General features: G+C 38.1%; 1 protein-coding gene across 1 annotated transcript in view; it reads left to right on the top strand.

Moving 5' to 3' along the window:
- Nucleotides 1-14,538, top strand: part of LOC132546766 (serine-rich adhesin for platelets-like) — a 42,770-nt gene that overhangs the window by 9,307 nt on the left and 18,925 nt on the right. The window contains 4 exon segments of the mRNA XM_060210485.1: nt 9,741-9,804; nt 12,110-12,399; nt 12,801-12,887; nt 14,287-14,399. Of these exon segments, the coding sequence (XP_060066468.1) occupies nt 9,741-9,804; nt 12,110-12,399; nt 12,801-12,887; nt 14,287-14,399 (554 nt within the window).

Genomic DNA, 14,538 nt, shown 5'->3' on the forward strand with positions numbered 1-14,538 from the left:
TATCAGACGATCCCTGGCGGTACACTGGGTTTGACGCTGAAACTGTGAGTGTGTTGATACCGGCAGGTGTCTGAGGCGAGTCCGGGAGGTACCATACCTCAAACTGCTCCAAGCCAACTGACATGTGGTAGGTTAAATCCTGTATGAATGGATGATTGTGAGTAATATTTAATCTATTTTCTATTGGATCTTTGTTATGACTGTCTAATTATATTTCGTTATACCACAGTGTCATAGACAAGGTCAGATATACCACAGTGTCATAGACAAGGTCAGATATACCACAGTGTCATAGACAAGGTCAGATATACCACAGTGTCAGTAGACAAGGTCAGATATACCACAGTGTCTGTAGACAAGGTCAGATATACCACAGTGTTAGTAGACAAGGACATATATACCACAGTGTCATAGACAAGGTCAGATATACCACAGTGTCAGTAGACAAGGTCAGATATACCACAGTGTCAGTAGACAAGGTCAGATATACCACAGTGTCATAGACAAGGTCAGATATACCACAGTGTCATAGACAAGGTCAGATATACCACAGTGTCATAGACAAGGTCAGATATACCACAGTGTCATAGACAAGGTCAGATATACCACAGTGTCATAGACAAGGTCAGATATACCACAGTGTCATAGACAAGGTCAGATATACCACAGTGTCATAGACAAGGTCAGATATACCACAGTGTCATAGACAAGGTCAGATATACCACAGTGTCATAGACAAGGTCAGATATACCACAGTGTCATAGACAAGGTCAGATATAGCACAGTGTCATAGACAAGGTCAGATATACCACAGTGTCATAGACAAGGTCAGATATACCACCGTGTCATAGACAAGGTAAGATATACCACAGTGTCATAGACAAGGTCAGATATACCACAGTGTAAGTAGACAAGGACAGATATACTACAGTGTTAGTAGACAAGGTCAGATATACCACAGTGTCAGTAGACAAGGTCAGATATACCACAGTGTCATAGACAAGGTCAGATATACCACAGTGTCATAGACAAGGTCAGATATACCACAGTGTTAGTAGACAAGGACAGATATACCACAGTGTCAGTAGACAAGGTCAGATATACCACAGTGTCATAGACAAGGTCAGATATACCACAGTGTCATAGACAAGGACAGATATACCACAGTGTCAGTAGACAAGGACAGATATACCACAGTGTCAGTAGACAAGGACAGATATACCACAGTGTCAGTAGAGAAGAACAGATATACCATAGTGTCATGGACAAGGACAGATATACCACATTGTCTGTAGACAAGGACATATATACCACAGTGTCAGTAGACAAGGTCAGATATACCACAGTGTCATAGACACAGATATACCACAGTGTCAGTAGACAAGGACAGATATACCACAGTGTCAGTAGACAAGGACAGATATACCACAGTGTAGGACAGATATACCACAGTGTCAGTAGACAAGGACAGATATACCACACAGTGTCATAGACAAGGACAGATATACCACAGTGTCAGTAGACAAGTGTCAGATAGACAAGATATACCACAGATATACCACAGTGTCAGTAGACAAGGACAGATATACCACAGTGTTAGTAGACAAGGGAAGATATACCACAGTGTCAGTAGACAAGGACAGATATACCACAGTGTCAGTAGACAAGGACAGATATACCACAGTGTCATAGACAAGGACTGATATACCACTGTGTTAGTAGACATACTATGATATACCACAGTGTTAGTAGACAAGGTCAGATATACCACAGTGTCAGTAGACAAGGTCAGATATACCACAGTGTCAGTAGACAAGAACAGATATACCACAGTGTTAGTAGACAAGGACAGATATACTGTCAGTAGACAAGGACAGATATACCACTGTGTTAGTAGACATATATACCACAGTGTCATAGAGAAGGACAAATATATCACAGTGTCAGTAGACAAGGACAGATATACCACAGTGTCAGTAGACAAGGACAGATATACCACAGTGTTAGTAGACAAGGACAGATATACCAGTGTCAGTAGACAAGGACAGATATACCACAGTGTCAGTAGACAAGGACAGATATACCAGTGTCAGTAGACAAGGACAGATATACCACAGTGTCAGTAGACAAGGACAGATATACCAGAGTCAGAAGACAAGGACAGATATACCACAGTGTCAGAAGACAAGGGATATACCACAGATATACCAGATATACCACAGTGTCAGTAGACAAGGACAGATATACCACAGTGTCATATACAAGGACAGATATACCACAGTGTCAGTAGACAAGGACAGATATACCACAGTGTCAGTAGACAAGGACAGATATACCACTGTGTTAGTAGACAAGGACTATGATATACCACAATGTCAGTAGACAAGGACAGATATACCACAGTGTCAGACAAGACAAGATATACCACACAGTAGATATACCACAGTGTCAGTAGACAAGGACAGATATACCACAGTGTCAGTAGACAAGGATATACCACAGTGATATACAGACAAGGTCAGATATACAGATATACCACAGTGTCAGTAGACAAGGACAGATATACCACAGTGTCAGTAGACAAGGACAGATATACCACAGTGTCAGTAGACAAGGACAGATATACCACAGTGTCAGTAGACAAGGACAGATATACCACCAGTAGACAAGGACAGATATACCACAGTGTCAGTAGGCAAGGACAGATATACCACAGTGTCAGTAGACAAGGACAGATATACCACAGTGTCAGTAGACAAGGACAGATATACCACAGTGTCAGTAGACAAGGACAGATATAGCACAGTGTCAGTAGACAAGGACAGATATATCACAGTGTCAGTAGACAAGGACAGATATACCATGGAGTCAGTAGACAAGGACAGATATACCACAGTGTCAGTAGACAAGGACATATATACCACAGTGTCAGTAGACAAGGACAGATATACCACAGTGTCAGTAGACAAGGACAGATATACCATGGAATCAGTAGACAAGGACAGATATACCACAGTGTCAGTAGGCAAGGACAGATATACCACAGTGTCAGTAGACAAGGACAGATATACCACAGTGTCAGTAGACAAGGACAGAGTCAGTAGACAAGGACAGATATACCACAGTGTCAGTAGACAAGGACAGATATACCACAGTGTCAGTAGACAAGGACAGATATACCACAGTGTAAGTAGACAAGGACAGATATACCAGTCAGTAGACAAGGACAGATATACCACAGTGTCAGTAGACAAGGACAGATATACCAGTGTCAGTAGACAAGGACAGATATATCACAGTGTCAGTAGACAAGGACAGATATACCACAGTGTCAGTAGACAAGGACAGATATACCACAGTGTCAGTAGACAAGGACAGATATACCACAGTGTCAGTAGACAAGGACAGATATACCACAGTGTCAGTAGACAAGGACAGATATACCACAGTGTCAGTAGACAAGGACAGATATACCACAGTGTTAGTAGACAAGGTCAGATATACCACAGTGTCAGTAGACAAGGACAGATATACCACAGTACCAGTAGACAAGGACAGATATACCACAACGTCAGTAGACAAGGACAGATATACCACAGTGTCAGTAGACAAGGTCAGATATACCACAGTGTCAGTAGACAAGGTCAGATATACCACAGTGTCAGTAGACAAGGACAGATATACCACAGTGTCAGTAGACAAGGACAGATATACCACAGTGTCATAGACAAGGTCAGATATACCACAGTGTCATAGACAAGGTCAGATATACCACAGTGTCATAGACAAGGTCAGATATACCACAGTGTCATAGACAAGGTCAGATATACCACAGTGTCATAGACAAGGTCAGATATACCACAGTGTCATAGACAAGGTCAGATATACCACAGTGTCATAGACAAGGATATACCACAGATATACCACAGTGTACCACAGTGTAGACAAGGTCAGATATACCACAGTGTCATAGACAAGGTCAGATATACCACAGTGTCATAGACAAGGTCAGATATACCAGAGTGTCATAGACAAGGTCAGATATACCACAGTGTCATAGACAAGGTCAGATATACCACAGTGTCATAGACAAGGTCAGATATACCACAGTGTCATAGACAAGGTCAGATATACCACAGTGTCATAGACAAGGTCAGATATACCACAGTGTCATAGACAAGGTCAGATATACCACAGTGTTAGTAGACAGATATACCACAGTGTCATAGACAAGGTCAGATATACCACAGTGTCATAGACAAGGTCAGATATACCACAGTGTCATAGACAAGGTCAGATATACCACAGTGTCATAGACAAGGTCAGATATACCACAGTGTCATAGACAAGGTCAGATATACCACAGTGTCATAGACAAGGTCAGATATACCACAGTGTCATAGACAAGGTCAGATATACCACAGTGTCATAGACAAGGTCAGATATACCACAGTGTCAGTAGACAAGGTCAGATATACCACAGTGTCAGTAGACAAAGATATACCACAGTGTCATAGATACAGATATACCACAGTGTCAGTAGACAAGGACAGATATACCACAGTGTCAGTAGACAAGGACAAATATATCACAGTGTCAGTAGACAAGGACAGATATACCACGGAGTCAGTAGACAAGGACAGATATACCAGTGTCAGTAGACAAGGACATATATACCACAGTGTCAGTAGACAAGGACATATATACCGCAGTGTCAGTAGACAAGGACAGATATACCATGGAGTCAGTAGACAAGGACAGATATACCACAGTGTCAGTAGACAAGGACAGATATACCACAGTGTCAGTAGACAAGGACAGATATACCACAGTGTTAGTAGACAAGGTCAGATATATCACAGTGTCAGTAGACAAGGACATATATACCACAGTGTCAGTAGACAAGGACATATATACTGCAGTGTCAGTAGACAAGGACAGATATACCAGTGTCAGTAGACAAGGACAGATATACCACAGTGTCAGTAGACAAGGACAGATATACCAGTGTCAGTAGACAAGGACAGATATACCACAGTGTCAGTAGACAAGGACAGATATACCACGGAGTCAGTAGACAAGAACAGATATACCAGTGTCAGTAGACAAGGACAGATATATCACAGTGTCAGTAGACAAGGACAGATATACCACAGTGTCATCAGTAGACAAGGACAGATATACCACAGTGTCAGTAGACAAGGACAGATATACCACAGTGTCAGTAGACAAGGACAGATATACCAGTGTCAGTAGACAAGGACAGATATACCACAGTGTCAGTAGACAAGGACAAATATATCACAGTGTCAGTAGACAAGGACAGATATACCATGGAGTCAGTAGACAAGGACAGATATACCACAGTGTCAGTAGACAAGGACATATATACCACAGTGTCAGTAGACAAGGACAGATATACCACAGTGTCAGTAGACAAGGACAGATATACCACAGTGTCAGTAGACAAGGACAGATATACCACAGTCAGTCATATATACAAGGTCAGATATACCACAGAGTCAGTAGACAAGGACAGATATACCACAGAGTCAGTAGACAAGGACAAATATACCACAGTGTCAGTAGACAAGGACAGATATACCATGGAGTTAGTAGACAAGGACAGATATATCACAGTGTCAGTAGACAAGGACAGATATACCATGGAGTCAGTAGACAAGGACAGATATACCACAGTGTCAGTAGACAAGGTCAGATATACCACAGAGTCAGTAGACAAGGACAGATATACCACAGTGTCAGTAGACAAGGACAGATATATCACAGAGTCAGTAGACAAGGACAGATATACCACAGTGTCAGTAGACAAGGACAGATATACCACAGTGTCATAGACAAGGACAGATATACCACTGTGTTAGTAGACATACTATGATATACCACAATGTCAGTAGACAAGGACAGATATACCACTGTGTTAGTAGACAAGCTAAGATATACCACAGTGTCAGTAGACAAGGACAGATATACCACAGTGTCAGTAGACAAGGACAGATATACCACAGTGTTAGTAGACAAGGACAGATATACCACAGTGTCAGTAGACAAGGACAGATATACCACATTGTCAGTAGACAAGGACAGATATACCACAGTGTTAGTAGACAAGGTCAGATATACCACATTGTCAGTAGACAAGGACAGATATACTACAGTGTCAGTAGACAAGGACAGATATACCACAGTGTCAGTAGACAAGGACATATATACCACAGTGTCAGTAGACAAGGACAGATATACCACAGTGTCAGTAGACAAGGACAGATATACCACAGTGTCAGTAGACAAGGACAGATATACCACAGTGTCATAGACAAGGACAGATATACCACATTGTCAGTAGACAAGGACAGATATACCACAGTGTCAGTAGACAAGGACAGATATACCACAGTGTCAGTAGACAAGGACAGATATACCACAGAGTCAGTAGACAAGGACAGATATACCACAGTGTCAGTAGACAAGGACAAATATAACACAGTGTCAGTAGACAAGGACAGATATACCACAGTGTCAGTAGACAAGGACAGATATACCACAGTGTTAGTAGATATACCACAGTGTTAGTAGACAAGGGAAGATATACCACAGTGTCAGTAGACAAGGACAGATATACCACAGTGTCAGTAGACAAGGACAGATATACCACAGTGTCAGTAGACAAGGACAGATATACCACAGTGTCAGTAGACAAGGACATATATACCACAGTGTCAGTAGACAAGGTCAGATATACCACAGTGTCTGTAGACAAAGAAAGATATACCACAGTGTCATAGACAAGGACAGATATACCACAGTGTCATAGACAAGGACAGATATACCACAGTGTCAGTAGACAAGGACATATATAGCACAGTGTCAGTAGACAAGGTCAGATATAGACAAGGTCAGATATACCACAGTGTCAGTAGACAAGGACAGATATACCACAGTGTCAGTAGACAAGGACAGATATACCACAGTGTCATAGACAAGGACAGATATACCACATTGTCAGTAGACAAGGACAGATATACCACAGTGTCATAGACAAGGTCAGATATACCACAGTGTCAGTAGACAAGGTCAGATATACCAAGGACAGATATACCACAGTGTCAGTAGACAAGGACAGATATACCACAGTGTCATAGACAAGGTCAGATATACCACAGTGTCAGTAGACAAGGTCAGATATACCACAGTGTCAGTAGACAAGGACAGATATACCACAGTGTCAGTAGACAAGGACAGATATACCACAGTGTCAGTAGACAAGGACAGATATACCACAGTGTCAGTAGACAAGGTCAGATATACCACAGAGTCAGTAGACAAGGACAGATATACCACAGAGTCAGTAGACAAGGACAAATATACCACAGTGTCAGTAGACAAGGACAGATATACCACAGTGTCAGTAGACAAGGACAGATATACCACAGTGTCAGTAGACAAGGACAGATATACCACAGTGTCAGTAGACAAGGACAGATATACCACAGTGTCATAGACAAGGACAGATATACCACATTGTCAGTAGACAAGGACAGATATACCACAGTGTCAGTAGACAAGGTCAGATATACCACATTGTCAGTAGACAAGAACAGATATACCACAGTGTTAGTAGACAAGGACAGATATACCACAGTGTCAGTAGACAAGGACAGATATACCACAGTGTCAGTAGACAAGGACATATATACCACAGTGTCAGTAGACAAGGACATATATACCGCAGTGTCAGTAGACAAGGACAGATATACCAGTGTCAGTAGACAAGGACAGATATATCACAGTGTCAGTAGACAAGGACAGATATACCACAGTGTCAGTAGACAAGGACAAATATATCACAGTGTCAGTAGACAAGGACAGATATACCATGGAGTCAGTAGACAAGGACAGATATATCACAGTGTCAGTAGACAAGGACAGATATATCACAGAGTCAGTAGACAAGGACAGATATACCACAGTGTCAGTAGACAAGGACAGATATACAGGTGTCAGTCGACAAGGACAGATATACCATGGAGTCAGTAGACAAGGACAGATATACCACAGTGTCAGTAGACAAGGACATATATACCACAGTGTCAGTAGACAAGGACATATATACCACAGTGTCAGTAGACAAGGACAGATATACCACAGTGTCAGTAGACAAGGACAGATATACCACAGTGTTAGTAGACAAGGACAGATATACCACAGAGTCAGTAGACAAGGACAGATATACCACAGTGTTAGTAGACAAGGACAGATATACCACAGTGTCAGTAGACAAGGAAAGATAGACCATAGTATCAGTTGACTAGATTCTATCATTTTTTACATTCCAAAGGCCGAAAGAAATAACTAAATGACTATTATCGTTACTCTGTAAACGTAGAACAAGGAAGTGTAGAATGTTTATACACCTTGTACGACATATACTATTCAATACCTTGTCAGGAATACGACACGAATGGTTCTGATTGTATGATATCCAACCAATGAGATTACATTATCTATAAGGAATTGTTGTCGCTGTCCATTGGCAAATACAAATAGAACAGTGTCATTATTTATGAGGGTATGATAGTCCGGGAACGAGTTTATAATCTAGAATATTAGTCCTCCGAGGGTTGCCTCTACTGTATCTGACTCTAAATTGGATTAGACGGTGTTGTTCACTTAAGTGTCCTTTGTATAATTTTCTAGAGTAAAGATCATTCTAACGATTGTTTTATTCTAGATTCAGAGTACCTTAAACATCTGTTAAGCAATTTTCAACTCATAGGTTCAGAAGACAATTAGTGCGTTAAAGCCGAGGGTTTAGAGAGCTTAAATGTTTTGTATCTTGAGGTTGAGTGAACTTTAACGATTTTGAATACTAAATTTTACAGAACCTTAAAGATATTTCATTCTAGAATTTAAAGAACTTGACGATTTTTTATCTTTTTATTATATTTATTGCTTTTTAGCAATTCTTTAATCTGAAATGTTTATACACCTAGTATTTTTTCTTCTGTCATAATTTCTGATAAATCTTCATTTTTTTTTAAAACTTAGAATAATTATCGATCTTGTTACTTTCCTTCATTTTGTAAATGTTCAAAATTTCAGCGAAGTTAATCAGATTACAGGAAAATATAATCGTATCTACTGAAAAAGGCACATGTCCTTTATATAGAGTTATGTAATGATGTAAATATTTTCGAGTTCTTGAATATGTTTTTTCACAACGATCAGATTAATTATGCTAAAGAACGACTTTCTCGTATATACCTGCTGGTTTTGTAAACTCTAGTTATTGATTTGGTGGATTAACCATATTTCAAAATGATTTCATTTCTAAGATATATTAACGGCGATGCATGTTAAGATAAAAATTGCGACCTGAATTAAGTTTCTTTAAAGAATTAGATTGTTCCTTTGTAGTGCTACCTATGGATGGAGAGACTGACTATGAAAAGATGTTTCTGTCATCGCCTGTCTCCAAAATATTACGTGTACAATCTGAAGCGGTCTACTGGAAACTGTGGATAGTGCTTGGGTAAGAAATATTCGAACTGTAATGGAACAGATTACCGTTGACTTGACGGGATGCTATGAAAGAAACAATATGGTTTCACGAAGGACTGTTGTATCAACCCATTCTATCATCTTTCATTTTTTTAAAGTATTTTGACTGGTTAAAATATTGTTTTTTTTTCCTCTTTTTTTTTTCTTCTCGCCTTTAGGGAACAGAAACAATATGGCCAGACGGACAGTTATCGGAAACTGGATTTACACCTAGCTGTATAAGTAAGAGAATTTTTATGGTGGTTATTGTAGGGTAAAAGAACCCCAAAATGAAGCTAGTTGAATATTTTTCACTTTGTTTCAGGAATATAGTCACACCATACAAATAAATGCATCCTGCTCAATGTACAATTTTCCCATAATGTTGAGGATATTACTATTATCCAAAAGCATATGCGTAACATAAATAGAAATAATATTCAAACACAGATATGGTTTCGGTTGGGAAAATATTCCCGATAATGTAAAATTTGTATTATTCCGTGTCTTTGCTAGAGTTCTACTCCAATTTTTTGGGCAGACAATTGAGGGAATATTTTTTTTCGCCTGTTTTGCTAAATGCACCCGACATTTTATGTTTGGTACCGTCTACCAGAGAATTTGCGAAATGGACAACCACATTACCAACTAAGATATCAAATATGAGGATGACTCGTATTGTAGATTTTCTAGACAATATACAAATAAATCAGAGACTTATTTGAATGAGCTGGAAAAATATGATTACGGTGGAAATTTGAAAAAAATTTGAAGCTGACATGGGCGTCTGTGTGAACTGGTCATGAAACACAGGTAAGGAACCACTATCCTTGAGGAGTGTTCTCTTTACTGAAGCTGACGTGGGCGTCTGTGTGAACTGGTCATGAAACACAGGTAAGAACCACTATCCTTGAGGAGTGTTCTCTTTAATGAAGCTGACGTGGGCGTCTGTGTGAACTGGTCATGAAACACAGGTAAGGAACCACTATCATTGAGGAGTGTTCTCTTTAATGAAGCCGACGTGGGCGTCGATATGAACTAGCATAGTAATGTATGGACTGTATGAAATAAGGAATCAATATCTATAAAGTTTAATTTTTTGCGTGCTATTCGTCTGTTTTACTTTTGAACAAATTTGTTTATTTAACATTTACTTAAATTTACAAATTAGAAAATATGTGTTGTGTCAGGCATTGTAATTCAATAAGTCAATGAGTTAAATAGACATGTTTACGTTTATCAATTATTTAATTTTCTGATTCGTTTTCTGATGTCTTCTTATTTCAGAGCATCGCCAGCTTTGTTATATCTTATAACTTAGGTCAGGAAACAGTATCGATGAATATCATTCCCTTTCGAGAAACTGACGTGACAAACCAGTATTCAAAGGAATTTCCCCCTTTAATGAAGCTGATTTGGACGTCAATATGGACTTTTCGTGAAATTTTGGTAAGGAATCAGTATCTATAAATGTAATTTTTATTATTGCGTTTTACTCTTAAACAAACGTATTTAATCGTATTTATAAATGAAAGTGTTTTTTTTTTGTATAGAGAAAGGAATGGGTGCAATGCTGATTTTGAATATTCTCTTGAGAGAAGTTGATCTAAATGTATATAATGCTTTTATATTTCAGATATTTTTGAGAGTACATGAAAGTATTCTATTTTCAATTAGAGCTAACACTATTTATTTGGGTATTTGTGTTTTGGTTTCAGAGAGATAATCCACCAGGAATGAGAGATCATTTTTTTTATTTATAATTTATTTATCTTTACAAATTAGAGTTTATTTTGTCCTAGGAAATGTCATTCAACTCTCGCCTTTCTCTGTACATTAGTAAAAGTCATGCATACATTTATCAAGTATTTAGTGTTCATATTAATTTTTTGATCTGTTCATATTTCAGGACATCGATAGCTGTGTTGTATTTCAAGAGGACACAAAGAGCATTGGACAACGGCTTAAAACGTGTTTTGATATCCTTTAAAGAATATATAATACTGTACTGGACTGGCTTCTGATTAATTCCTGCTAACGCTTTTTGCATCATACTAATAGTTAACCCATTAATGTTCAACCATTTCACATGTATTGACTTCATGTTGGATTAAAATGGTATAATAAACTGTCATATTATACACATGTACTTGACGTTCTTCTTATTTTATCACATATATATACCAAAATACAAAATTTATTGAGTTATGGGACGAACTTTTCTGCTTTCTCGCCAAGATTTGGATATTCATTTCGATTACATAGGATTTTTAATCAGTCGAGGCTTCAAAATTTAGGCCTTTAACAACACTGATTAGACACAGAAGGGAAAACAAGTGAAAGATGCATTGTTTGGCACTACTCTATCGGACCTTGAATGAAAAGATGGTGTTTTTCGTGCAATTTTCGAAACATCATTAGGAAGTAACGTCAGGTCAATCCGTTTTGTACTACAAATATAAACTGACAAACCGGAAAATGCTGCAAATATTCCATTCCAGTTGATCAAGATTCAAGCAGAGTAATTTTACTTATACAACTGTTTTAGGTATCCAAGACATACCCTTCAGAATTCGCATCGCACCTGGTGTTGAGGAGAGGAATGGAACTATACCGAATTCACCTGCCACTTTTACACACGTGGAAATCAAATTTGAACACAGTATATCCTTTATGGATGACAATGCCGACCCAGACGTCTTTTTATACGACATCAATTGGTATATAAATGATAACAAACTGACAAACTGTTCCTATACGCTGGTCGAATACGCTAACCTTTCAACAACGCATTTGCTGGAGGCATGCTGGAAAGATATGTACAAGCTAAGTTTTCTCGTGAGTAATTCCTAGTGTATTCCTTTCTCTTGTGATACTTTTTCAGGTATTGTGTGATAAAAGAAATGAAATGAATGAGATAAAAATCATATAAGTTGATTGTTTTATTTACGAGCCTGTATTTCCTGTTCGTTTTAAAGAATCTAGTGTGAGAATGATATGGTAGTGCCAGTTAAAAGTTATTGATAAGTGTGTCGGAACATGTTACAGTTTCAATCAATCCTACTTTCAAAATAAGAGCATTGCATGTGCCTTTTATAGTACTAATTCCAATTTTAGTTTTAGTCTTTCACATGTAAATATAATCTAGTTAACTTCATTCAATATTTCGTTCAAAATTGATGTGTCAATGCAATATCTAAAGTACGCTTGTCAAAATAGTCGTATGGAATTTATTGTAGGTTAGATGCGAAGTTCGTCTTCGTGCTATTAACGGGAGCGTGTTGGGCCAATTCATTAGCAGTGAGGTCTTCAAAGCTGGCTTTCAGGTATATACTTAAAATTATAAAGATTCAAACATACACGTGATCAGTGGCGAGCGATCTATATTAATCTTGGTAACATCATAAATGGTTAAAAGGATAAGAACACTATCGTACCTAACGCTCAAATCTCATGCTCCCAGAAAATAAAAGATATATTCCACACTGCCCAGAACTACTTTCTCAATACTGGTATCATAAAAGGCTAGGTGAGTGATGTGAACAGTAATACAAGACATACAAAAACTAGGGTAAAAAGAAGGAACATATATTATCAAAGGGATGTATTCTAGACAGATCTAATTTGGCTGTCTCTTCCTCAGCAAATCTAATGTTATTAGTCAATATTACAATTAATTAACATCAAATTGTGCATTATTGTCTTTTATCATTTTGAGTAGTTATAAGTTTATGATATAATTTCATGGTACAAGTTTTTGAGGGACATTTTCAGGGATTCTAAGAACATTAGAGATATGAAAAGTCATTCACTTTCAGTTAAAATAATTTTTTTGTGAAAATAACAAGAAATTTACGGACTATGTCGATAGTATATATATACACCAACATGGAAATCAGTGATACGAGTGACTCCTTTTCCAACAACAAAAACCAACACCGAAAGGTTTCTACCAAACTGTGTAATAAGCTTAATGATTTCAATTTCCCTTTTGTTAATATTTCTTGGATAGAAACATTTCTGCATTCCCGTTCTAGTGTTTACATATCACAGCTAATTCGATATTCTAGGGCTTGTTCTCAAAACCGCAGTTTTGTGTTAGATGTCGACAACTGACAGACCAAATCACAACACATGGTTTCGAGAGATGCAGGTTGATGAAAATTATTTATTAAGTTTTACGGTCGTCATACAGATTTCATCGAGGAATAGTTTGACGTGTTATTATGCCTGATGATTCAGTTGATTTTTCCATTGTTCTCATATTATGGGACATTGCTTTATTGGATCTACAAAGATCTACATGGCCGGTATCGTTGATGAAGCAAAATATGCTTACTCTTCTGAAACACATGGCTTTATTTTCCTTGTACATTTTTAGGAGTCACATTTCTTTTTTACTGTTGGCCGTAACTTCATCGAATTTGTGTTTGCGTTAAAATTCTGTTAACATGTTGGTATTTTCGTTCTTGTTTTTTTTTCACAATATGATAAAAAAACATACACAGTACTATTAGTTGACGATTAAACATATGCGTTAGTATTCTGTGTTTTGTTTTGCTAATGTACGTACATATTGAAATTAACGTTTAGCTTTTCGTAGTAAAATAAATTTGTGAAGATGTGCAGAGTAAATTGTCGATTTCAAAATAGCCTTTTGATTTTGTGCAGATTATTCTTTCAACGTGAATATGAATTTTCCTCGTTGTATGCCTATTTTCACAGACTGACCAGAACAACTACGTCGTAAGGGAAGGGTCCTTTATCGATGTCCTGATCACACTTACAGTACCGCTCGGATGTCTGTATCCTCTATCTGTAACAAAGTAAGTGAAAAGGTTAATTAAATCCATTATTAGTTCACATGGTCCAAAGGGCCAGTTAACTTATGCCACACCGCGAGCCTCGTTCTCCGTTCGATCGTTCATCCGTGCTACCGACAACTTTATCTTCAAATCGCTACTAGTCGTGAACCAC

This window comes from Ylistrum balloti, unplaced genomic scaffold (assembly GCF_031769215.1).
Source record: "Ylistrum balloti isolate Yb309-2 unplaced genomic scaffold, AGI_CSIRO_Ybal_v1 Utg369912, whole genome shotgun sequence".
NCBI classification, from domain to species: Eukaryota; Metazoa; Mollusca; class Bivalvia; order Pectinida; family Pectinidae; genus Ylistrum; species Ylistrum balloti.